The 25,708-nt window shown below is 51.0% G+C and overlaps 2 protein-coding genes across 2 annotated transcripts in view; both read right to left on the reverse strand.

Moving 5' to 3' along the window:
* Positions 1 to 808: 808 nt before the first annotated feature.
* Positions 809 to 9,033, reverse strand: synm (synemin, intermediate filament protein). The gene is made up of 5 exons (XM_088417926.1): positions 8,429 to 9,033; positions 7,354 to 7,671; positions 5,726 to 5,850; positions 4,972 to 5,051; positions 809 to 4,895 (listed from the first exon to the last, which is right to left on the reverse strand). Exons 1-5 carry the CDS (start codon positions 8,951 to 8,953, stop codon positions 3,094 to 3,096), a joined length of 2,850 nt encoding a protein of 949 aa, XP_088274052.1. The 5' UTR covers positions 8,954 to 9,033; the 3' UTR covers positions 809 to 3,093.
* A 1,091-nt stretch (positions 9,034 to 10,124) lies between these two features.
* LOC148423002 (insulin-like growth factor 1 receptor) overlaps positions 10,125 to 25,708 on the reverse strand; it is a 37,529-nt gene continuing 21,945 nt past the window's right edge. The window contains exons 3-21 of the mRNA XM_088418384.1: positions 22,699 to 22,999; positions 21,756 to 21,892; positions 21,129 to 21,273; positions 20,040 to 20,248; positions 19,853 to 19,979; positions 19,336 to 19,571; positions 18,740 to 18,907; positions 17,881 to 18,088; positions 16,798 to 17,075; positions 16,550 to 16,692; positions 16,063 to 16,228; positions 15,767 to 15,869; positions 15,628 to 15,698; positions 15,328 to 15,557; positions 14,496 to 14,600; positions 14,252 to 14,411; positions 14,048 to 14,177; positions 13,708 to 13,842; positions 10,125 to 12,467 (exon numbers count right to left, since the gene is read on the reverse strand). Of these exons, the coding sequence (XP_088274510.1) occupies positions 12,116 to 12,467; positions 13,708 to 13,842; positions 14,048 to 14,177; positions 14,252 to 14,411; positions 14,496 to 14,600; positions 15,328 to 15,557; positions 15,628 to 15,698; positions 15,767 to 15,869; positions 16,063 to 16,228; positions 16,550 to 16,692; positions 16,798 to 17,075; positions 17,881 to 18,088; positions 18,740 to 18,907; positions 19,336 to 19,571; positions 19,853 to 19,979; positions 20,040 to 20,248; positions 21,129 to 21,273; positions 21,756 to 21,892; positions 22,699 to 22,999 (3,404 nt within the window). The 3' untranslated portion in view covers positions 10,125 to 12,115. The remainder of the gene's footprint in view (positions 12,468 to 13,707; positions 13,843 to 14,047; positions 14,178 to 14,251; positions 14,412 to 14,495; positions 14,601 to 15,327; positions 15,558 to 15,627; positions 15,699 to 15,766; positions 15,870 to 16,062; positions 16,229 to 16,549; positions 16,693 to 16,797; positions 17,076 to 17,880; positions 18,089 to 18,739; positions 18,908 to 19,335; positions 19,572 to 19,852; positions 19,980 to 20,039; positions 20,249 to 21,128; positions 21,274 to 21,755; positions 21,893 to 22,698; positions 23,000 to 25,708) is intronic.

Below are 25,708 nucleotides of genomic sequence, written 5' to 3' on the forward strand. Positions count from 1 at the left end.
GAAACACATTTTCACTCATTTCGAAATCATTACATTTTTAAAAATATACATGAACTCATTCAAAGCCAGGAATGCATTTACAGGTTTTTTTTTAAGGGTATATTAGGGACATTCAGATATTTAAGTATTTAATCGATACTTACAAGCTGGGATTGGATGTCTTGAACAAAACGTGAGAAAGATACGTCCCTGCCATTGAAGGAGTTCAACTGGTTGAATTGATTGCTTTATTGACGAGTCATGAATACTTTTACAATTTAATATAAACACAAAGTGTTCTTGTGATCTGGTCCAAGTCCTCTTGTTGAGCAACGTGGGAGGGGGGGGCATCTCATGTGTTCCACCGGCTATTTTCGGGGTGTTTGGTGCACCGCCATATTCATTGGAAGAGTTTGTTCCCTTCTGAATATGACTCACAATGATCATATTTCACTCTCTTGCTTTATTTTCAATTTGAGTGCCCTGGAGACTAAGGTTGTTGTTGGAAACAAGAAGGCAAAAAAAAGAAAAAGAAACAACTGTATATTTTTAGTCTACGGGCCACTCGTTTTTGGAAGGGAGGGGTAAAATTAGCAGAAAAAAAGCTAAAACAGATATGGTCATAAATAAAGATCAATACGGAGAAAATTATGGGAAGGAATGAAAATCAGCAAGAGTGAAGGCGCGACGTAGCGAGGGAACGCTACCACAAAAAAGAAAGTGGGTGGCGGGCCGCAAATGGCCCCCGGGTCCTTGTTTGGACACCTCTGAACTAGTACAATGACAACAAAAACTTCAAAAGGTGAATAAAAACAATGCAAACGCTGAAAACATTTCACACAGTCTTTTTATTAGGGTGCAAATGCCGATCAAGTCGAATAAGATCTCAAGAAACCAAAGCAACCGCCAAAATAGCCGTGGAACTCATTTAATCCTAGACACGTTTAACACTAAGACGCCGTTTCGGTGGGAGGCTTCCGCACAGCGCGAAGCCGCCCGATCGAAAAGACGCCTCCTGCCAAATTTCCAAGCTAGCCGGGACGCCGGCCGCCCCCGCGAGCTGCGCGCAACACGACGTGACCTCGTGACCTCTCGCCGCCGCTCGCTAATCCAACACAGGAATAGCGGGCTGGAAGCGGCGCGGCGTCTTACGTAAGGAGGCTTCCCGCCAAAAGCGCAAGCGTGTCAACAGTATCCGTCCGGGAAGCGCCGCGGCGTCCTTTCCTCTTTGGGACGCTCTCATGAGAACTTCTCTTTCTCAAGCGGTCACATGTTCCGGCCTTGGAAATATACCATATTGCATAGAAGCCAGCGGCAGTTTTGGTCACTCATAATAACGTTTATATCATTGTGGAAAAAATTGGGGTTGAACAATTTTTTTTAAATGGGATTAATCACATCTTTGAATTGTTAAGATTAATGAACTCATTAAATCCAAAAGGCATATTTTTACCATTTCTTCACGGTTACAGAATTTCAGTCCCAGGTATATGCATTAAAAAAAAAAAAAAAAAATTGGGCTAAAGCATGGCCGAATAACGGCTGGTGCTATATGACTTAAACGCGACGGTTATCAGTTAATAATTTGGTATCTAAAATAATGAATTGCTTTAGCTTACTTTGTACCAAAAGTAATCAGTGACTTTAGTAGTAAGGTACATTAAAGTCATTTTACTGTAGCAAATAATTATATTTTCATACATAATAATTGTAAATGGTGCGAATAATAAACTGATTACACTTTAGTACTTGATCACTATAAGTCGTTAATTAGTAACATCCTGCGCCGTCTTTAGCCATCCGCCAATTAGCTAAAGTAGGGGTGTCAAACCTATGGCTAGCGGGCCAGTTCTGGCCCGCAAACGGGTATAAGCCGGCCCCTGAGATCTTTTTTTTTTAAGTATAAGATGAAGCTGAATTTCTCCAATCAATGAAACACTTGACGTTTGATGATTAATAGTAATGTTAACGCTTTGTGATTAATAGTTACGTTGCTCTTGTACTGTTTTGGAGAGTATTAAAATAGAAAAATAAATCTGAAGTTTTCAAGTTATATAAATATATAGCAATTATCTATTGGTCCGGCCCACTTGGGATTGGATTTTCTATGCGGCCCGCAAGCTAAAACCTGTTTGACACCCCTGAGCGAAAGGACCGCGTGCGCTGTGATTAAGGTGAGTTAGTACATACAACATATATCTTTGGTGATTAAACACGTGTTAACTTTGAAGTGACAGCCCTTGTAAAAATATCAGTTGCTATATTTCAAGTACGCCGTAAGAGCTACGTGTGAAGTCAGACGTGCGATTGTCTTTTTATAACATGCTTGTGACAAGCTGAAACTATCCTCCATCAAAAACGGCGGCGCACTTCGCAGCCTCTCTCGCTGGCCTCGCCCAAGTCATCCCGCCACGACCGGGTTCTGTTGGGCAACTTGTAGAGGACTTTAGCGGCGGCACCCTGCGTGTTTTCCACTTTTCTCTCCAAAACGGCGAGCTTATCAGCAAGCTCTGCGGGAGCTTGAAAAATGCCCTTATCATTTGAATCAGGCGCGTTTGGGAGCGAGCCTCCCAAAAGACGCGGGCCCTCGAGGACCCGAGTCCGACACCCGCCTTCCGGAACGCAGGCGCTTCGACAGATGATTCCGCTCGGCGCGGAGGTCTTTCTGGGTTTCGGCTCGGCTTCCCTTCTTCCGCGTAGCGATCACGGCTCGATTGGCCCGGATGAAGGAATTCATCCTCCGACCGCGACCGCTCAGCAAATACGCCGGCCGAGGACAGACGTCCCCGATTGAGGCGCAGTGCCCGCAAAGACGCCTGGGTCTACGCCACGGGTGGCCAACGGCAGTCCTGGAGGGCCGGTATCAGGCATCTTTTCCAACTTCCTCTCTCGAAAACAAATGATTCGAATCCTTTTCGAGGTGCGAAGCTTGCTGACGAGCTCAACGTTTGCGTCGGCCGTGTTGGGGAGGGAAAACCGGAAAAGGGGCGGGAACTCGGCCCTCGAGGACTACGGTTCCGCACCTACGGTCCTAGCGGTCGGAACACGCGCATTCATCAAAAAATTCACACTCTTCTTGAGCATGCTTTTAAATTTGCCGGGAGAACCTTTGATTCACTCTTGTTTGGAGCCGGAATGGGCGAGGCCGCCGCGTCCCTCCATCCCGAGCGAGGCCTCGTCGGCGACGGGGGACGAAGGCTCGCTTTCCCTGTCCGAGTCAAAATCATCAGCCGGCGCCTCTTCGGAGATCCCGACGGCGTATCCGTCTGCGGACCCCCCCGGCGAGGCGCTCCCGAAGCCGGAAGACCTTAGCGCGGCCACCATCCGTTCCTCCGATAAGTCGTCGCTGTCGTCGAGCAGTCCAGAGTCCTCCAGGGTTTGCGAAAGGTTGAGCTCGGCCACGATGGTTGCGGTCCCGTCCCCGCTGGACCGCGTGACTTTTTTGATGTCCACGGCCACGTTGCGCTGCGTTTGACTGCTGACTTTAGTAAGGAAGGCCAGCTCTTCCCTCAGCGGGCCCGAGACGGCGCCTTGGAGCTTCTCCAAAGCTCCCCTCAGTTGCTCTTTTGGCTCCAGTGAATCTTCCCTCAGAAACTCCAGCATCGACTCCTGCACCGCGGGGGAGACGCGGATCTCCTCTTCGACGATGCACTCGGGAATGCTCTCTCTGACGGAACGCCGGCCGGACACAAAGCCGTACCGGTCCTCTTGCTCGAGGACGGTTCCTCCCCGCGGGAGGGCATCGTCTCGGTAATACCTCTCGTCGGACAAGTCGTCCACCACGCCGTAATGACCGTACGAGGTGATGCCGCAACCCTCCTCGGCTTCCGAAAGGTTATCGTCGGGCGTGGAGGCCGCGTCCTCGGCGGAGTCTTGGTCACGGGTGAAATATAAAGACTCCTCGCTCTCCTTTTGAGCCTGAACGGATCCGACTTCAGACTTGTACGCGGCGGCGTCGCCAGTCTTCTCAACTTGCGCATCTTGGTCTTTCGCCATCTCCTCAATTTGGAAATATGCAGAGGGCTCATAAAAAACGGGCCCCGACTCGTCATGAACTTCTTCGCGGTAAGACTCCGCCGCCTGCTCGATAATTTCCACGTCGACGGACTTATTTTGCAAGCCGCCTTGTTCCTGTAGGCCACTGAGCAAGTTCCGGATCATGCTTCCCGCGGCCGTGTCCTCAATGTCCTCCAAGGATACTTTCTTCAGCCCTTGGCTCAGCAGCTGATCCAGGGCCGATTCTTGGGAAAGGTCCACTTCCTCCTCCACCTTGGACTGCAACACAATCTGAGTCTTCACGGAGCCGTCCTCCTGTTGGCTTTTCTCCACGTGATAGGTGATCTTTGAGTCTCCGGAGGAGCAAACCGTGGCTTCTGAACCAGCCGGTTTGATTACGTTCTCGATGATGTCCTCGACAGACACTTTGTCTAAAGCCGTGCTTTCGCTTGATTCGGCGGGGGACTCGGTTTTGCCTTCGTCCTTACACCCGCCTCCGGGTCGATTTCCTTTATTTGCTTCCGCGCCCCCTTCCATCTCTGCTTTTGCTGCGCGGCTCCCGCTCGGCGCCGACGTCGCGGAGCCGGTTCGGTTCTCGACTTTGGAGATGCCTTGAATGTTCTGGGCGTTCTCTGTCGACCTTAGGCTTTGCCGCTCATTCTCGACGACTTCTTCGGGAAACCCGGACGCGGCAGCCCGGGCTTTGCTGAACGAGATCATGTCTCTTCCGGAGGCCGGACTTTGATGTCGAGTCCTGCTCGCGAGTGAAACTGGAATCAGCCCGGAGGGACTTTTAGACCCGGACGGAGCTACGGGAGATCTTCTCATCGTGGACGTAGACGGTGTGAACTTGACGTCCATGCGGCACCTGGTTGCGGTGGGAGTTCTTGGGGCCGAGGTTTGGCCGGGCATCTTGATACCTGAGATCATTCGCCGGAGACATTTGTTCATCTCGCGTTCAACTTGAAAATTGAGACACGACGGTCAAACGTTTACCTACGATCCTTTCTCGCTGGTGTTGGCTCACCCTTCTGTGAGCGTCCCCGAGTCCGACTCTCTCACCCTCCAACAGCGCTCTGGACCGACACGAGGAAGGACAAATCTGGACAGTGAGCGAAGCCTCGGGGAGTGGCGACTCCCCGGAGACTATTTTGGGGGATTTACCACCCCATTTAGACCCGTCCGCCAAAGACTCCACACTTGACTCTTATTTTTGAACGTAGACGTAGCCCAATATTTTCTGGACCTGGAAAGATGGGTCGAAATGCTGAAAATGGCCTCGCCTTATCCAATAACGCTTGGCACCGAAAGAGTTAAGAGGAGCAGAACAATCGCACGTTCCACAAACGCTCCTTTCTCACGTGGGAAATCTGAGCGCAGAGCTCATTCGTTACCGCGGGAGGCGCCCTACATCTTCCGGCTCTTCCATCATGAGCCTCCAAAAGCTAAGCGGGCTTAGAAGACGAGCCGAGCCCTGGCTTCCAATGCTAACGCACGGAACAAATAAACCCCCGGAACTCATCAATTGCACTCATCTGACTGATAGCGGCGGGTAATCGGTCACCGGCGCCCCGCGTTTCAAGTAACAAAAGAGCCCAAAAAGAAGGCGCGCTCCGAGACCGAGAGACGGAAGGAAACCCGGCCGAGGACAGCGGCGACCACTCGCAAATCCCGACGCCCGAAACCTTTGGCCCCTTGCGTTACGGGAGTTGGGACGGCGGCGGAGCGGGTCGTCACGAGGGCCGCTTGCCTGTAGGCCGCCACTTCCACGCCGAGGTCCATCTTGACCCGCAGCAGGTGCTGATGCTCCTGCATCCTCTGCGCGACGGCCTCCGCCATGGCGTCGCGTTCCTCTTCCAGCTGCTGGATAATCATCTGCAAGAAAGCAGGCGTGACCACCTACCGCTCGCTTTCCCTGCCCGCGCAAAACCCAATTCTTCCGCTGTTACTACGGAGGGCCCAAAGTGCCAAAAGTAGAGAAATATCACCATAATCATGAGAATAATTTTATGAAAAATATATCATCTCTCTATATCTATTAAATGAAGGTTGAAATGATGACATGAATTTGGAATGAAATAAATCATTCTTTCATTTAATGTGCCGTAAATTAAACGACCAACATTTTAACAAAAAAATATACGTATAATCATTTGTAATTTAATGAGTAAATTGTACATTCGATGAGAGATTGATTTCTTGAATTACATAGTGAATTATTTCATTACATTTGGAATGAATGAAGGACATTTTTATTCAATGATTGAATGAAACCTTTATCTATTTAATTTGGGCACTTTCTGTCCTCCTTATATTTCAAGCAAGCTTTTCCGTGACTTCGCGAACTGCGCTTGTCGTTTGCTTGCGCAGCTTGATCTTGAAGAGCCTAGCGAGCAGGGATTATTTTGTCTGAGGGCTAATTGGATTAAATGGGCGGGGAGCGGACACGCCCTCCGCATATCCCGAGCATTAAAGATGGCAAGGCGTGCTGCGTCGGACTGCTGTGACGCCCCCAAAACAATCATTTTCACAATCAAAAGTCTTCCCGTTCATGTCAATTCATCAAAAAAAAAAAAAAAGGTTTATAGACTGTTGTGATAGCTTTCTTTGAGCCATAAATACCATTTTCTTTCTGTAAAATACCTTTTTTTTAACTTCAACTTATCAAACAGTAAAAATCAATAAAACAAGTACTTAAACATTGTCTAGATTATAGACTTTATGTATAATTTATATTTTTTTTGGAAAAGATTACTTTTTGTATTTTAGCACATTTAGTAGTGAAAATACGCGTACTTTTACTACCTAAAGTCATTGGTTACTAGAGTTCGTACCGGGGAACTACCAAAGTTATCAATGACTTTAGTACTTCATTCATTAAACTAATCCATCTTTTTATAAATGACATGACTTTTGGTGAAGGTACTTAAGTAAAAAAGTAATCAATTAGCAATTGCTTTTGGTGCTTTGGTACCTAAATTTAAGCACTTTGCAACAGCAATAATTACTCAAGCAATTTTAGAAGTTAAAATACTTGTATTTTTTAGTTTCTACAATAATGTATTTCTTTGGTGCTCAAGTACCAAAGTAATTAATGAATGACATCTCCAAACTAAGCAATTGCTTTCGGTGCTTTAGGACCTAAATGTAAGCACTTTAAACACCGGTAATATGAAGAAAAATAAAAACGCTACGTCAAGGCTTGGTGTTGAAAGTGATGAGATGAATTCGGATTTCTTTTCACACTGGTTACAGCGTCATCAAACCTGACTTTTTTGAAAAGCATTGCGGGCAACGCGGAAATGTATTTTTAGCGTCCGTCCGCAAACACGCGGACGGCGGTCCGCAAATGGCCCCCGCGCCGCAGTTTGAGCTCACCCGGTACTCGTCCTCGTCCCGACTGAATTTGTCGCGCGTGCGCAGGAGTTGCTCCTCCAGCCGCGTTTGCAGGCGCCCTTGTTTCTCCGCATCCGTGCGTAGTTTGTCCAGCTCGGAGGCGTGCAGCGTCTTCTCCTTCTGCAGCCGGCTCAGCGTGGCCCGGTCCTCCTGGATGGCGCCTTCCATCTCCTCCACCTTTCGCTGGTACCATTGCAAGGTCCGCATCCAGCCCCGGGACATCCGGCGGGCGTACTCCTCCACCTCCTCCGGGGAGGCCGCCCGAGGACCACTGTAGACCACGACCGCCCTGGAGTTCACCTGCAACGCCGACGACAAAAACACACGATTGCGTCGAAAATGAAATACCGTGGAAGCGTTTCTGGCTTCGAGTAAAAAAACGACTTTGTGAAATTCCGAAAATATATTCACCGATGAAATATGTTTCTAGGTTTACGAGGAGGTCCGAGATCTTAGACGAGAAAAGAAAAAGACGAGGGATAGGGGAGGAAAACAAATCGGGACTCGGGCCGTCGATCCTTTCGACGGCAAGTCGCGAACCGGGCGCAATTCTTGTGCAAAACCAGCGGGTGGCGCTAGCGGCCAACTTATGACATTTGCAAGCCTTTGGGTGACTTTGTTGATTGGCTTAGCCTGGACTCCCATAACCCAGTCCTCGAAAGTCGTTAGTGAAAAATCGCCAGACACCCGGGGGTCAAACAAGGTGATTCCTCCGTCTTGAAAAAGTAGGATTATAGTTTTCACTACAAATGGATTGGGTGGATGCGCACATGAAACTGGCGGGGTTCAGTACCTCCCACGGCGTTGCGAACCACCAGTCCAGAGGCGTCAAACACATTCGAATCGTGCGAATTGTACCTGTGGTTTTTGTCGGAGGGCCTATGGCTGTAAAGTCAAATCAATTTAAGTGTGATGGTCACTCGTTTGGCAACTTAGCATTATGCGGGGCCCCCAGGCCTCAAATTTGAGGAAGGCCGAGAACTACAGTATTTGTGATCTTAGGTTCCCTTTGTGGAGTTAGCGGATGAAAAAGGAGCGTAGTGTCCCGCGCACCGACCTGCGAGTCCAAGCGCCGGCCGAGCTGTCCCGCGCGCCGCCGGTGCGCCTCCTCCAAGGAGTCGTACTCGGCGCGCAGCTCCAGCAAGCGTCGCCGGAGCAAGGCGTTGTCGCTCTGGGCCGCCCGCAGCTCCTTCTCCCTGGCGCGCAGCTCCCCGTCCGCGTCCCGCCACGCGCGGCTCCCGCGGCCGCGCAGCGAGCGCAGCGCCTCCAACTCCCGCCGCAGGCCTTCCCGCTCCATCTCGGCGCGGGACTTTTCCGAGGAAGCTCGTTCGGCGGCCCGCCTCAGCTCGCGCACCTGGGCCTGGGCCTGGGCCTGGGCCTGGGCCTGGGCCTGGGCCTGGGCCTGGGCCTGGGCCTCGGCCGGCGCTCGCGGCCGCTCCCGCCGGAGCTGCTGGGTCTGGGCCAGGAGGCGCGCGTTCTCCAGCTCCAGTTGCCGCGTCCGCCTCAGGTAGTGGGCCAGCCGGACGTTGAGCCGCTGCACCTGCCGCCCGTCGCCCCCCCAGATTCTCCCGGAAGGCAGCATCGCGCTTCGTCTGAGTCCAAACGAACGCTTCCCCGTCCGCTCCTCCCTGCCGGCGTCCGCGCTGGCGACTGTGACGTCACGTGCCTTCGCCGACCCTTTAAGGAGCGCACCGGGAGGGGCGTGGCCCCTGCCCGGAAGGATGAAGGAGAGGAGCTGGCAGATGCTGCGTCGGGTTTGCGGCGGCTCGGACATTTCAACGCTCCGCTACCGGTGGTACTCTTGGTACTACCGGTACCAAGAGATAACTGTCCGTCCGTCCGTCCGTCCGTCCGTCCGTCCGTCCGTCCGTCCGTCCATCCATCCATCCATCCATCTATCCATCTATCTATCCATCTATCCATCTATCCATCTATCCATCTATCTATCTATCTATCTATCTATCTATCTATCTATCTATCTATCTATCTATCTATCTATCTATCTATCTATCTATCTAACTCATTTTTTGTTTAGGTGCCAATTATTCCCTTTTGTTTTCTACTTACATGAAAAATAAAATATTGTCCTAGTCACCTGATACCAAAAAAGTTCACTTGGCAAGTTGGGACGCGTGAAAAAGATGCCATTGATGGCAGAAAAAGATCAGTGCGCAGGCATTTCAGCGGCTGTCCTCTAGGACGCGCCAGAGGAAAAACTACGTTCGTCCCCCAAGCAACTTTTGCTTTTTATATCCATCAGATGTCATTTTTCATTTTATATTGGGTATTGCATCTACCCTGGTCAAAAACGGGGGCTCATTGAAATAATATTTATTTAATAATTGTACTTATAATCTGTTACCTCATTTCAATTGAGTAGTGGGTTTTTGTAGTGTATCTAGCTGTAATCATTCGCGAGGCAATACTATTTGCTGTCTGAAACTTTTGTACAACGTTAGTGACGTAATATCACGATAACCAATAGTAACTGTGATCATCATCATTCTTATTCCATATGTGTCCTTTGAACGGCTGGGTTGAGAAATTTACCGGAGGCACTTGGACGCATCAGCGGTGACCGCACTTTACAGTGGAGAATGGCGCCTCCCCGTGGCCATCTTCAAACCCATTCTCATCGAGCTACCTCAATTGCCGAACGTCTACGACTACGTACTCGACTTTGAAGCGTAAAAAAAGAAAGCAAAGCGAATCGGACTTGATGAAAACTAGATGAAAAATGCCAACAACGAAAATACAGAAAAAAAGTCATCTTTGTATTGAATCATGCGGGCATTTTTACAGTGATTGAAACCGATATGAAAGGAAATTAAAAAATAAATAACAGGGGGAAAAAAGCAAGTTACAAAAACCAAAACGAACATCGGTAAAATACTTCCAAATGACACATAGCATCCATTTTAAGACCGTTTAATCATTCAATCGTTTTTGCTCTTGAAGCCATTCCTTATTTGGTTTGAGAAGAAATAATAATAGCGCGTGAACAGGGGGGCGCAGTCGAGGCGCGTGTAGGCTTGACTTAAAACAAAAAAAGAGAAGAAGAAGGAAAAAAAACACGATTAAGGCAAAGTCAGCCCTCCGCGGCTTCCAAAACAAACATTTGGTTAATAGAGAGGCACCTGCAGAAGGAAAATGACCAAAACAAAACAAAACAAAAAAAAACTTTGACCTGAGATTGAGTCGCACCGTGAGGCGCAGTGCTATACCACAAAAAAGTACAAAATAAAAAGGGTGAAGAAGAAAGCTCGCACATGGAGCGAAGGTGTCCATTCCAAATCATTATAATATTCATAATAATGATAATAATACAAAGATCCAACAAACACGTCTGAAAAAAAAATATTTACGACTAAAAGCTTTTTTGTGTGTGTGTAATTTTACCATACAGTATATTTCTAATAGATTTTTTGTAGATAAGAAAGTAGTGGAAATAGAATAGCAAACCTGAAGGATTTCAGAGAAAAGAGAATAATAGCAGCTTTGTCGCGTGCGCACACACACACACACGGTCATGTACAGCTTTAGTTGTGAGGACATTCCATTGACGTAATGCATTTCCTAACCACTAATCCAGGGGTGTCAAACACACAGGCCCGCGCGGCGGTTCTACTAAAGTTGTTTTAAAGCAGCGGTGTCAAACATAGGGACGGCGGGCCCGTTCTGGCCCGCTATGGGTTCGATCCGGCCCGTGAGATGATCTTGTAAAGTATAAACATGAGCTGATAGGGTTAGGGTTTCAAGAAATGAAAACATTAATTTATGATGAATAATCATGTCGTACTATTTTGGACAGTAGTAAAAAAGAATAAGAAATGGGAAGTTTTTGTTTTGAAGGGGCGGTGTCAAACCAGGAAGGCTTTTAATTCCTCACAAGTACAGCTGTACAGGAACACACACACAGGAGAATACACCTTGGAAATGTCAAAATATGAAGAGAACACAGGTCCTGCAACATGCACTTCCTGTTTCCTGTCCAAGTGCATGCTGGGAAAATCAGGGCAACCGCGTTACATCGGAGTGACGCGACAATCCCGGGCTGTGCTTCAGAATGTCCCATGCAGAAAAATGACATTTCAAAATGAATCGATCGCATACTTTGCGGAGTTAGAATGTAATTTCAAATGGATTTTAAGAATGCGTTTGTTAAAACGTATAAAACTGAAGAATGGCGGAGAAATTTCGTTTTAAATAATAATGGCAATAAAACAACCAATAAGAAAAATATTTTTTGCATACATTTTAGAAAAATGTTCTTTTTTTTTTATCAAAAGTGTAATATGCTGATGAAGTGCTGTCCCCGCGATTGAAAATACAAAACATTACTTGACCTCTTTCCTGCGGGGGCTTTGCAAAAATAATAATAATACTAATGAAGGAAATAAGGGTCAAAAACGTGATATGTTTAAATGCGTTTTTGTTTCCTGATTTTTGTGCATTTGACTCTGAAGCACAGTGTCCATTTGGCAACTTTGTATTAAAGACAAATACACCTTCCAGTCACACTCAAATGTCCGATATGAAAAATTACAAAACAAAAAAAGATGTTCTCCAGAGCATTGGTACATAAATACACACTCCACCGCATTTTCTCTCGGGGGAGGGGGGGGGAAAGTGCTCTTCTGTTGTCTTACTGGCAGATGCGCCGAGACGCCCCATCTCTCGCGGAGACGCGGGAGAGATATGGCTTACCCTGTGTAGGAGGAGTTGGGAGGGGGGGGGGGGGGTATTAGCAGGCGGACGGCTGGGGCAGGGGTAGCGCCCGCTCGTTCTTCCTGCCGCCGTTCATGTGCGCGTAGGGCCGCAGCCGCTCAAAGTCGGGCCCGTCGGGCGGCGTCCGCTCGCCGCCGCTGGAGGGCGGCGAAGGCGGGGCGGCGGGGGCGGGGTCCAGCGGAATGTTCTCCATCTTTTGGACGGGCAGGTCCAGCCCCTCGGTGTCGGGCGGCTTGTTGTCCTCGCTGTAGAAGAAGCTGAGTTCCCGGAAGGGCGGCTCCAGCTCCTCCTTGATGCTGCCGATGATCTCCACGAAGGACGGGCGCATCTTGGGGTTGTACTGCCAGCACATGCGCATCAGCTCGAACCTGGCCGCCAAAAAAAAAAAAAAAAAAAAAAATCCAATGATAATAAGCCAGAGTCCACACGGGACCGGCGTCTTCTACATCGGGGGTGTCGAGCTCACTTGGACCCACGGGCCGCATGGAGCGAAATCCATCCTCGAGCAGGCCGGTCAGCTAAACTTATACCACGCAATGGAAATTCAGGAAATTTGTTCCGGAAGTCATTCGGTAACCCGAACCTTTCAGAAGTAGAGTCGCTTTAGACATGTAAATAGCCTAATCGGTTCCAAGCCCCCAAAACTGGCCCTAAACCCTTTAAATGAAGATTAACAAATGATAACAATGCTTGAAAAACACTAACAAATACATATTTGAATTACGTTAGTGCCTAATAATCAAAACGTATCACATAAAGAATAAATCACGCCCCTAAATCCTTTGAAATCAATCGTATTAATTGTAGCAGTGGACAATTTGAATGCAGTTCACTTGTTTGCCTTGAGATGGCGCCAGACTGTCATTGATGAGTGCAGGGAGAGAAAGGGGGAGACGCCTTTCTACGATGTCTCATTTGTACCTTTTTAATTGACATTTCCAGTGATCCTGGAATCATTTACAAGTCCCCAGGATCAATCGTTTTTATTATGAGCATGTGAACCTATTAAGGTTTATGTCCGTTCCCCGGCCCCCGGCCCCTTGGCCCCCGGCCCCGAGCCGGTGCGGGCGGCGTCATCACAGAGACGCTTTTAAACTGTGACGCTCGCGCATCACACGATAGCTTCACAAGTGAGCGTGGCTTTAAATAGGCAAAATATTCCCGGGCGGGGGTCGAGGAGGGGGCGCAGTCCTCCTGACCCAACTTGGCTCATTTGCACCAGTGGGCATGACTTACAGCAAAAATACCCCACTTTTTTTCGGGGGGGGGCATTCAATGGCCCATGCGCACCACTGAAAGGTGAACGTGGCCAAACCTTAAATGTGGTTTTTGCTCAAAAGCGAGGATTTCAACACGGCAACTTTGAAATGGCTGCAAGCTCGTCACGTTTTCAGCTACCTCCATCCAGTTTTTATTCATACTGTATATTCGTCATAAAACATTTCAAGTTTTTCATTTTTTGTTTTTGTTTGACACCCCTGATGTAGAATAGGAATAGTAGAGCAATATCTTCATTTTGGCCCGCTTTTGTGAAAAGGCGTGACATTGAACTGGCAAGTTGAAAACAACATCATGAATACGCTAAAGGCGCAGGAAAGAAAGGCTCACAGCATGTCGGGACAGTTGTCGGGCTTGTCCAGGAGGCCGCCCTCCATGACGAAGCGCAGCACCTGCTCGTTGGACATGCCCTGGTAGGGCTGCTCGGCCAAGGTGGCGATCTCCCACAGGACCACGCCGAAGGACCTGCCGCCGCAAAACGGATCCGGAAAGGCCTTCGCGTTATCAGACCTCACTTCGTATTTGTAGCGTTAATCGAAACGTTTTTTCAAAAATGTAGGTCCAATAGTTTCCGGAGTGTGGGACGGAGTGCCCGGAGAGAACCCGCGCGGGCTCGGGGAGAACATGCAAACTCCAACCCTTATGCTATGAGTCTATTTATTTTTCGTACCAGACGTCAGACATGGTGGTAAAGACGCCGTCTTTGAGCGACTCGGGCGACATCCAGCGGACGGGCAGCAGGCCCTTGCCTCCCTTGCGGTAGTAATCCGTCTCGTAAATGTCTCTGGTCATGCCGAAATCTGCCAGAAAAGGGGACAAGTTGTCGGACCCGACACGGGAGCTCGTCCATTCCAAGCGGCGCCGTTTGACCCACCTCCGATTTTGACGGTGAAGTCTTGGGCCACCATGCAGTTTCTGGCCGCCAGGTCCCTGTGGACAAATTTGTTGGCGTTCAGGTAGGCCATGCCGTCTGCGATCTCCCCCGCCATCTGGATCATCTTCTTGAGCGCCGGCAGGACCTGCACGCCGGCGTTCTGCCGGAGAGAACCGCAAACCGGGTCGGCTCGTCACGGCGACGGAAAACAGGTCACGGCACCCAAAAAAAAAAAAAAGATTACTTCTTTGCGGAGAGAACGCAGGTGGCTCTTGAGATCCCCGTTGGTCATCAGTTCCATAATCACCAAGGTGGGTTGTCCCTGGGAGACCACGCCGAGAAGCCTCACCTGCACCAATCACCGCAAAGTACGGCTGTGAGTCATCTGGAAGTCCTGGCCAATGCCGTCCGAGCTGCCACTTTGCGCTTCACTTTTTGCTCCTTCGGTGCTTTGCTTTCTTTCAGACTCAAAGTCTGTTCATACGCAATCGTGTTCAGCCGCAAATGAAGGCACCTTTGCGGCTCTTTGCTCGTCATCCCGCATCAAGTCGTCATTATAGAAGGGAGTTTTGGCAACAACTCGTCAGGACTTTTATAAATGTGCGCTTGTGGCCGCGAGTGAGAGAGCTGCGCGACCACGTACGCGTTCGGGGAGGGGGTGGGGTGTGAGCGGATGCGTGAGAGAGTGACAACACAGGCTGAGCCTGGCCCTTTAAGAAAAAGCTACATAAAGGGGATGGGGCAAAGTAGTGCTCGGGGCTGCGGGGAAAATTACTGGCCGCTCGCCACGCTCCGATGCGCCGTATGTTATCCTCACAAGGGTCGCAGGCTTGGCGGTGCCCGACCCGGCCGACTTCGGGCGCCCTGAACTGGTCCGAGCCAATCGCAGGGCACACAGAGGAGAACGAGCAATCACGCGCCCAATCACACCTCGGGACAATTTAGTATGTCCGATACACGTTTTCGGAGAGAACCCGCGCGGGCTCGGGGAGAAGACGCAAACTCCGCACGGCGGGGCCGGATCTGAGCTCGAGTCCCCGACCCGAACCGAACCGGGGGAGGGGAGAGGAGCGTACCACATGGTGGCAGTTGAACTCCTTCATGACGGAGGCCTCGTTGAGAAACTCGATGCGTTCCCTCAAGCTGGCCGACTCGTTGACGGTCTTGACGGCCACGCGGGTCTCGGCCTCGTCCTTGACCACGCCCTTGGCCGTGCCCTCGTACACCATGCCGAAGGAGCCCTGGCCCAGCTCCCGGTGCACGCTGATCTTCTCCCTGGCCACCTCCCACTCGTCCGGGACGTACACTGCGGACGCCGCCGCCGGTCAGAACCGCGCGCGGCGGAACCGGTCGGGAACCGAAAGGACGCCGCTTACTCTCGGCGGCGCTGAAGTACTCCGGGTTGACCGAGGCGTAAAGGACTCCGTTCCCCAGGCGCTCGCTGTTCCTGTTGACGGGATTTCAAAGGCCGGCGCTCAGAGGAGGCGGCGGAAAAAGCTCGCGAGAAGGACTCGCCTCTTTTTGTTGACAAAGAGGAGGAAGGCGGTGAGTCCGGCAACCAAGAGAGCGACGATGACGGGGATGATGACCACCAGGTAGAGCGCCACGCCGCCGTCTCCTGCGGGGACGCGGCGAGAGGCGTCGGCGAGCGCGCGAGAGGCGTCGGCGAGCGCGCGAGAGGCGTCGGCGAGCGCGCGAGAGGCGTCGGCGAGCGCGCGAGAGGCGTCGGCGAGCGCGCGAGAGGCGTCGGCGAGCGCGCTCGCGGCGAGCGCGCTCGCGGCGCGCGCGCTCGCGGCGCGAGGACCAATTACGTTTGGGCGGAGGCACGTAGAAGGAGACGCTTTGCGTCCAGGAGCCGTTGCCCGCCAGCGACGTGGCCCGCACGCAGGCCGAGTAGTTCCCCGAGCCCAGGTTGGCCAGACGGGCCCCGCCGTGCTTGCGGTACCGCTCGCGAGACACGCACTCGTGCTTCTCCGCCTGAAACCCCAAAGTGCGCGTTCGCAAATGAACGAAGAAAGCGATATTCAAAAGCAAGAAAGAAATCCTTTTTTCCTGTTTTTTTAGTTTGTTTCTTTTGTTGTGAAGAAATAGATCTTTGTTGTTTGACTGCTACAGACTTAGGAGGAAAATATCAAAAAAAAAGAGAAAGGTAAACGTACAGTTAAGTTATGGTCATGAATGAAATTCAAACAACAAAAACAACATGAAGGAGATTTATTTGGTCCCCAAGAAAATAGCCAGGTAAAACAATAGAAAAAGTGACGGCGGTAAATAAAAACGGAGCGGCGGCAGGCTCACCTCGGCCCCCGAGCGGTACTTGATCTCGTACATGAGGATGAGTCCGTTGGGCGCCGCGGGCTCGGCCCAGCGCAGCGTCACGCAACCTTCCGTCTCCTCGTCCCTCTCGGAGACCACTTTCCCGGGAATGTCGTCGGCCTTGTCTGGATCCCCCCCCCCCCCCAAAAAAACCCAAAAGCAAAACCCAACGGGCGCGTGAATGCCGGGGAGGCGTCCCGGCCGGCAGCGCGAGACGAGGCCCTTCCCACCTGCGGGTTTGGTCCTGGCAAAGACGAAGGCGCCCACGCTGCAGTGGCCCACCTCCTCGTTGCAGGCGTGGATGTCCACGTGGTAGACGGCGAAGGGCCTCAGGCCCCGGATCTCCAAGGACTCCGAGGGGCTCCTGTCCTCGAAGAAGGGGTGCTCCGTCACGGGCGGGAGTCCGTCCGAGGCGTTGGCGCCGGGGCCCGGCGCGGCGTCGCCGCCCTCCCGCCAACCCGTGCCGTTGGCCGGCCCCGAAAGGTCCCGGCGCCGCCGCTCTTGTGGCCTGGGCGGAAGGCGAAGGGCGCCGGGACGGAAGGTCATCCCGTATTTGTTTTCGCATATAATAATAGTATATTGGTAGACATGGATATTTTCTGTTGGACTACGCAAAAAATGGCAGACTCAAAACAAGAAAAAAAAAGCATTATTGTGGGGGGGGGGGGGGGGGTTCCCGTTTTTCTTTTCAAAAAGGTAATTGACTTAAATGGGCGTATTAGTTATCACGCTTGGCTAACATATCGCGAAAGTGGAGGAATTTGTCGAAAAAAAAAGGACACAGTACCGCGCAGGGGTTAATTGGTGCGGGGGGGTGTTAGAACCAGCTGAGTGAAGCCCGACCTGGCAGCTTAGCGCGGCCGGTTTCGCAACCCGGCCGGCTAAAAAAAGAGACGGCTTTACGTCACGGAATCCTTAAGAGCAAAAGGCCGTGACGACACCTTGCGCCCGGCATTATTAGAGCTGCGTTTTTTTTCTGCTTTGTCTTTGACGTATCAAGGTCGCGGGCCCAAATTGGGTCAAATTAACACGGGGCTTTGAAATGTAAGTATCGTGGCTCCGGTGGAACAGCCGTCCCAAAATAGCTAATGGGCTATCCAGTTTTGGCCGTTTGCTGTTCACGCGCGGGTGGCACCTATTCGGAAATATGAAGAACCTCAGGAAAACATTTGGAATCGAGCACTTTGCCCCGCAGCGGGAACGTAGACGAAAGCCTTTCCGTCCGGCGGCCCTCAGACCGCAGCGTCGGCCTCCTATTGCCCCCCCCACGTCCATCGTCACGGCGACGAAAAAGGCTTTTGTAAGAAAGGTACCTCTGCAGAAAGATGGCATTGTGAAGGAAGTTCTCAAAGAGCTTCAAAAAGACGCGGTCGTCCTTCTCCCGGTCCTTCTCCTCGGGCGTCTTGGGACAAACGCAGCAAGGGCCCTTGTTGGGCCCCGCCAGGTCCGACTTGGCGGGCTTGCTCGTCTCCTCGGCGTCGCTCAACCCCGTCGCCGGGATGCGGATTGGGATCTTCAGCTCTGGTCCGGAGGGGACAGAGAGACACAAAGAGTTGGATCCCGACGTCTCCACGCTACAAAATCTCTGCAGAAGCAAATTCAAATCAAAAATTTGCACAATATGGAATTCCGCAGCAACTTTCAAGGAAAATAGGCCTCAACGGCCATGAAAGGCTTCTTTCTCTCTGGCCAAGTTTTGCTTTTTGGGGACATTTTAATCCAAAAGAAAAGATGTGAATGGCGGCCATAGCGAACAAATAAAATCCACGGTTAACTCGCCAGCCACAACAAGAGGTGTGGAAGGGGGCCAAACCAAACAAATAAAATTGGCGAATAATTCATTTGTACAAATACACTTGAACAAAATTCGTTTCTGTTCTCTTCTATTCTATAATGCGGGTTTGTGAGATTATAGCAGCCTTTCCGCAGGTACCGGCGAATAAAATGTAAACAGTAGATTTTTCTTTTCAAATAGAGGGCAAATAACCTGGAGCATGATGCACCATATTGCTAAATGGAGTTTTTGTTCGCGACATGTGCCTTTATTTGGCCAAGTTTTCTACAGTTCCACATTGTCACGCCGCTATCCCAAGCCAGAAATCCATCAGAGGTTCCTCGGAGTGGCTAAATAAAAAAGGTCTAGAGATAGCACTATTCCTGACCGTCACTCACCTTTGGAGCAGTAGTTGTGCAGGTAGAGTTCCCGGTCTTCGGGCTGCTGCTGCCAGCGGACCAGGTAGTAGCTCAGGTTGCCGTTGGGGAAGAGCGGCGGCGACCACTTGACCAGCAGCTTGGTGGACGAGTTGGCGTAGGCGCGCGGCTCTTTGGGGACGGTCGGCACTGCGGACGCAAAAAAAAAAAAAGGCCCCGGAACAACTCTTTGCCTCATCTTCAACAGCTTTTCAACCGAGATCCGCTTCAAACGGGACTTTTGACAAGGTTTATAGAGGTTACGTGTTAGTCTGAAACTGAAAAAAAACAAAACAAAAGAACTTCAAGGGCATCAAAGTGCCTGAAATCAAATAGCTTATGTCACCCCTTACTCGTATACTTTTGTATCTAGTTTCTCATGTGTGTATATGTTTTTCTTGACCATCAAAGTGCCTGAAAATCAGTGCCTGAAATCAAATAGCTTATGTCACCCCTTACTCGTATACTTTTGTATCTAGTTTCTCATGTGTGCATATGTTTTTCTTGACCATCCTCCAATGATTTTTCATCCTATCATCGATACATATATTGCACGGCAGCCGGCGACGATGACTCACGCGCCGGACGCGTGCGGATGTACACGATGTCGCTCTTGGCGCCGGGAACGTGTTTGTCCTCCACCCGCAGCGTAATGGCCTTGACGAACAGGGCGTACTGGGTCCAGGGTTTGAGCTGGCGAATGGCCGCTCGGGGCTGGCCGTTGTTTTCCCCGGGAAGATCCACGTCCAGCGTGTGCCAGCTGTTGGAGCCGCAACCGTCCTGACCGTCGAACTCGGTGATGTTCCGGGAAGGCCTGGCGGAGGAGCCGAGCGTGAGCCCCGATGCTTTTTCCCGACTGCGCTCCGAAGGCCCGTGCCGTGGCTCCTTATTTCCGGTTCCAGCTTTATTATTCTTTTTCAATACTGTCCGAAACGGTGCAAATACAACCCAGCCGCTACTAGCGCTTCTATTCTGTGGGCCCTATAACGCAGCGCGCCCTATGTACGAAAACAATTTTCAAAAAGGCCGTTGGTTGAAGGCGCGCGCCTTATATCGCGGTCTATTCTGGGGTAACGTGACTTTGGGAGCACTCACGCCTCCTTGTAGTAGACCATGAAGCTGATGAGGCCTTTGTAATCGGGCGGCTGGTAGCGCTCCCACGTCAGACGGATGGCGTAGGCCGACGTGCCGTTGGACAGGATCTTCAGGACGTGGCTTTCACCTTAAAGCGGCCACAAATGGGCAAGGGCGTTCCTCGGCCGGCCGGCGCCTCGAAACTCACAGCTGGCCCTTTCGCCGTTGTTGCGGAAGTCGCCTTCCTCCGGCTTGTGGCCGACGCCCGTCTTCTCCCACATGGCGTGGATCTCGGACATGCAGAGTTTGGGATTGAGCCGGAAGAAGAGGCGGCCCGCCCGGATGGTCAGGTTGTGCTGCGTCCAGTCCCACAGGTTGTGAAGGTGCTGGTTGTTGATGGCCGAGAACGAGTACAACCTGATGACGCGCGCGCGCCAAGGCAAAGGGACAAACGCTTTGGATTCCGCCCTGGACATTTGGAAATAAGCGTCATCTTACGTTTCGCGTCTTATATTGAAAAGCGTTTGCTTGAATTCGATTTGCCACCGCTGTGTCCTGTTGGAGTTTGTGTTCTTTGGGATATTGGCGCAGTTTTCTGTTCTTTTTTTGGACTTTTGTTTTTAATTGTCTTTTCCAGTTTTGTTCATGTTTTTGTACCCTGTCAGTGTTTCGTCAATGGGGTTGCCCCCCCCCCGTCCGCGTTTACATGCTTCCCTTGAGTTGGCCAATCAGCTCCCTGTTTCAATTGTTTCTAGTCCAGGTGCTCCTTGCTAGTTTTGAGTGTATTTAGTTTCGATTTGATGAGGTGACGGATAGATAAAAATAAAGACGGCTTGTTCCACCAAACTGCTCCAAGCGCAAGTTTCCTCCGTTCGTCATCGCCCCCCTCGCTTTGAGCTTCTTCGTTTTTATTTTTGAGCACACCCCGCTCCCGGATTCGCACCCTCGCGCAGCATGTTCCACCGTGAAAGCTTAAATTAGGCATTTCGGACTTGTTTATTAGAACCATTAAAAAAAAAAAAAGGCTTACAGTAAATGAGGTTATCGACGCAAGAAAGAATTTCCAACCCCACTGGCGATGTTTTTTTGACAAAAACAAGAAAAAGGGCATCATTTTTTTTCTTGCGTTTGGTCAGGCACATTTGGCAGCGTAGCTGGCCGCCAACGGCGCTTCTCCGTGTACTTTATTCGCAGTAGCACTCTGGAGCACAAGTTGATATCAGCGGCGTTTTGGCCCGCGCCCCTTGGCCGCCCTCCCTCGCTCACACGCGCACGCAGACCGCCGCTCGGCCCCTACTTGTCCATCAGCTCCTCCCCGTTGATGTAACGCAGACTCTTGAGAAAGGACAGCGATCCAAGTGTGTGGGAGTGGCGAATCCTCACGTAGCCCGTCACCGTCTGGATCAGGCCCATGAAGCTCTCCAGCTCGGACGCTATGTTATCTGGGGACGGCGCGCAGACGCGTACCAAAGCCATATTAGGGCAAGGAGCGGGGAGGGGGGGGCTCCGCCGTCGGAGGCAAAGGCCCAATCGGGCCCTCGTCTCCGCTTTAGCGGACGGGAGCCCGTCGTGCCGTCAAATCGCACGACGCACGGCGACGTTTACTACAATGGTGTGCTTGTTGACCAGTGCTCACCAACCATATATGAAAAAACAACCATATGTGGTTGTATGAGATCGGCTGCACTTGTATATTTAAAGGGGACTAAAAGCCTAATTCTAACACATTTGGCAAACGGTGGGTAAATGGTGTGTTGCTGGGGTAAATTGAGCCAAATGAGTCTTACGTAAAAGAGAGTATCTAATCACAAATCTAAAATGGCATCAAATTTTCCTTGGCGATTTCATCGGGTGCGCAGCTGCATTTCTGTTTTTGTTTTCAACCTAATGACACAAAGTGCACCATTTGACGGCGCTCACTCACTTCCGTGGCGGATGTTGATGTCCAGATTGCCGGCGATGACGGTGCAGTCCTTCAGGGACTGAGCGGCGTTCACCGAGTCGATGACGGAGGTGGAGCAGATCTTGTCGCATAGGCCGTTACAGGCGCTGCACAACATCCTGCCCAGAAAAAGCGCAGAAAAGCGGCTCGGAGGGGGGACGGGGACAAGTCGGCGCAAAGGTTAGGGGTGAACCAACCCTGACCAGATCAAAATTGACCAATGTGGCTTTTCTTTATTGATTTATATAAAATATGTTGGTGCAACTCTTATTCTGACCGCGCATGGATGTTCAGTCTGTGTCGAAGGCATTCCGTATTTTCCACACTACTGGTCGCACTTCAAAGCTTTGAAATGGATCGTATTCATTGTAGCAGTTGACGACGAATGTGCTGTTCACTTGTTTGCCTTGAGATGGTGCTGGCGTGTTGGTGATAAGTGCAGTCTGAATCTTATTGTCATTTTAAGTTCAGTTGGCGTTAATGCAAAGTGCTTCCTGTGTGATGTTATTTCTAAAGTGCGAATGACGCGCTAACGACATCAGACGCGACAGCCCAAAGTGGGATTCCGCATATGTGTTTTTATGTCAATATGTACAATGTTAGCCACGGCTAATGTCAATTTTATGTTTGTCAGTTCTGCGGCGTAAACGTCGGCGCGAATAACTACGGTCTGGTTTGCGGGCAGGTGGCATATTAATAAATGATGAAGCCGTAAGGTTACAGTCATGTCGACGCGAGCTGCGGCGTCTCGTGTCTCATACGGAATGCCAAAAACGCGGCCTTCGGTATCTTGGATTTTCTCTCGCTAACGCGGACGATATTTTTCCGCCGAGGCGTCCCGCGAGCTGAACTTTATTCTAACTGTATTCGCAACTTTGAGCGCGGGCGAAGCGGGCGGCGGGTCGGGGGCGAAGCGGGTCCTTACCGGTTGCTGTCGTTGCGGGCGAATCCCGAGGGGCAGTCGGGCATGCACTCGCCCTGGTGGATGACGAAGTGAACGTCGCTGGGCAGGTGCACTTGGGAGCACAGCTCCACGCTGATGCAGCGCCAGCCCTCGAACTTGTAGGTGCCGGCCGGGCAGTCGGCCACGCAGCGGCCCTCGTGGTAGTAGTGCAGGCAGGCCGAGCAGGCCGCGTCGCTGTCCGCTCGGCCGCACCCGCCCAGGCACTGGGCGTGGCAGCACTCGCCCCGCTCGGTGCAGGCGTGCTTGCACTGCCCGGGACACACTGCGGGGACACGCGCGCGGCGGAGGGAGGGCGTCAGCCGGGCTCGGACCCGCGGTGCGCCCGATATCGCCGCCATATCGGCAATATCGGCGGCGCCAGAGATGCGGGCGCCGCCTTTACCAAACAAAAAGCTGGCCGGCTTGCTTTAAATGTCACGCTTTAGCCCTTGTAGGCCATTCGATCTTTATATCAAAGTTCTTTCGCATCAAAGGGAAAGAAATGAAAGACGACGCCAGGGAGCTGAAATTCCACCCAGATGCTGACAACCTATCAACTTGGCGTCGCCACTTAGTTATCCCACTAGCACAGGAGTGGCCAAACCTTTTGCCACAAAGGGTTGTAAAATCTAACAAAAGCAGCGTTTTGATAATACACTTCATAAGAGCAAAACAAGTCGAGATACTTCAATAAATAGTTAACAAATACACTACAGTGTTATTGATGTCCCGTGTATTTCACTCTCTATTGAAAGGACTCTCACAACAACTTAAGGCCCGTGCCCGCAGCAGCAGAAGTGCGCCGTTTCCCTGGAGGAAAAGGCTCAAACTACTACACAAGCGTTCAAAATGCAGCTCTGTCTCGTTCCGTTGAACGCTATTCCAACTCAAATGTACCGTGAGACAAAAGATTCAATACATGTTACAATAAGAGCAGGCAGGCTAAGACGTCGGCGCTCTCCGGTAAACGACACGACCATGGGCACAGAGGGGGGAAAAATGGCCGCGTGGGTTTCAAACAGAGCTGCGAGGCCCCTGTCACGAATAATAGAAACTTCTCATTTGTTTGTTGTGAGGAGCGCCTTCCATAGCGCGCTTGCTCCAGGGCTTTCCGCAGGATGGAAAATTAGCCAAAATGCGTCAGCCCGGATCCTCCCTGTCACGCGGCGCGCATCTCATTTGCCGGCCGAGAGACAAGACGCCGACTGTGATCGAAGATGGCGAGGTTGGCGCACGGCCAAGGAGACGCCAGACGCATATGCTACCCAATATGCCGAAACACGACTCGGACGGACGGATGAACCGGACGGGCGTCTCGACAGCGAGCTAGCTAGCTGGATGCATAGATTTGTACTCGAAGAAATACGGTACGTATCAGACATCCCTATTTTTGAAGAATAATTTGTCATTTGAATTGATCATGATGTCACTCTTGTGGCCGCGCCCCTCAAAGACCATCCACCGCACAAGTCGTCCAGTCCAAGCGCATAATCACACGCTATATATTTATTCCTAGTATGCGCTGAAACATTTACAAGGATCTGGAGCATCAAATGTTTACGATGTTATTCCTCGCATACGGCGGTTACACCACCGCCCGCCCGCCCGCCCGCCCGCCAGCCCCCCTTTCCCCCGCAATTCCAGCGACCATCAGGTTTTTCATCAACGCTAAAAAAGAGCAGATTTGGCGCAGGGAGCACAAGCTTGCACTTTGGTGCAAACGTCATCAAAAAAGGGGCGCATGTGGACGGACAGAATTTTTGTTTTTTTTGTTTTTTTAGGAGGGGGGAGGGGTGCGGACTATGTCAAGAATCTGCAGAATGTTCCGGACCGCGGGGAATGTTAATCCCCGGTTCGGCTGCACCAACACAGAAATACGAGCGGCTTGTTCCGCCAATGCAAGCCCGTGAGAACAAGCAACGCTGACGTGAGCGCGTACGTGTGCTTTTCAACAAAACCATGCGCTTACGACCTACGGGAAAGCGGAAACGTGTTGTTCTAATAAATTATGTTCACGCAAGATTAATGCCAAAATTGAAAGGCGATTTACGCATAGGACGTAGTGCTTCGGGCTGCGGGGAGAGTTAACGGCTGCTCTGATGCACTGTGTGTTTTGTGTTGCAAAAGAAATTCAAGTTAGAGACCATGCATCCGTACTATGGTTAGGAGATCACAGGACATGAAAAGAAAGGTAGAAAGGTATTCACGACTTCAATAAAGCAATCCATTCAAGCAGTTTCATATATTTTTAAAAAAGTACGATTTTGAAATTTGTAAAAATGCGTTTGGTGTCTACGATTGTTTCCTAAAGAGGCCATGAAGCCAGCAAAGCTAAAGCGCCATTTGGTTTTCTACTGCTGTTTTGGACTAAGTAATTCATGTTTTTTGTGTGAGAGCTGGATGGCCTCCTTGGTCCCCACAGCGTTACCAAGTGGCTGTATTCATCGACTCGTGCGAACCCCCCCCCCCAAAAAAAAAGAAAGAAAGAAAAAGCTCCACATCTCCCGCTCGTCAGGAGGAAAGGTGACAGACAGCATTTCCAACGCTCGCAGGCGGGTGTCAGGGAACGGGGGCGGGCGCTCCCCGCGGGGACCGATGGACGCCGGCTCTCGTCCGCTCCGCTGACATGTTATTGAGTCTGGCGCAGGGGCGGTAAACAACTCGGGTCCGGGTAGCGGCGGGGAGGGGGCGCCGGCTGGTGTAACCATGGCGATTAAGCGCAGCTTTTCCACAGATTTCCGTGAGAGAAGAAAAAAAAAAAAACGGGAGGAAGAAAAAACCCGAAGCGGAGCCTGACGGGCTCAGCTTGCCGACGGCAGCCAAGCGGGATGCGGTAGCAGACGCCAAACCGCATCAGATGTTTATCTGGCATATTGCTGCATCTTTATAGAAACAAAGTGCGGTCTGCAGTCAATGCGAAAATTGTCACTTTATAGTCCACCAAGCAGTGGAGAAATATGTTCAGGTGTTTGGCGTTGTCTCCTTATTTTTG

Source organism: Hippichthys cyanospilos, chromosome 6, assembly GCF_059441005.1.
Source record: "Hippichthys cyanospilos isolate Australia breed blue-spotted pipefish chromosome 6, RoL_Hcya_1.0, whole genome shotgun sequence".
Lineage (NCBI taxonomy): Eukaryota > Metazoa > Chordata > Actinopteri > Syngnathiformes > Syngnathidae > Hippichthys > Hippichthys cyanospilos.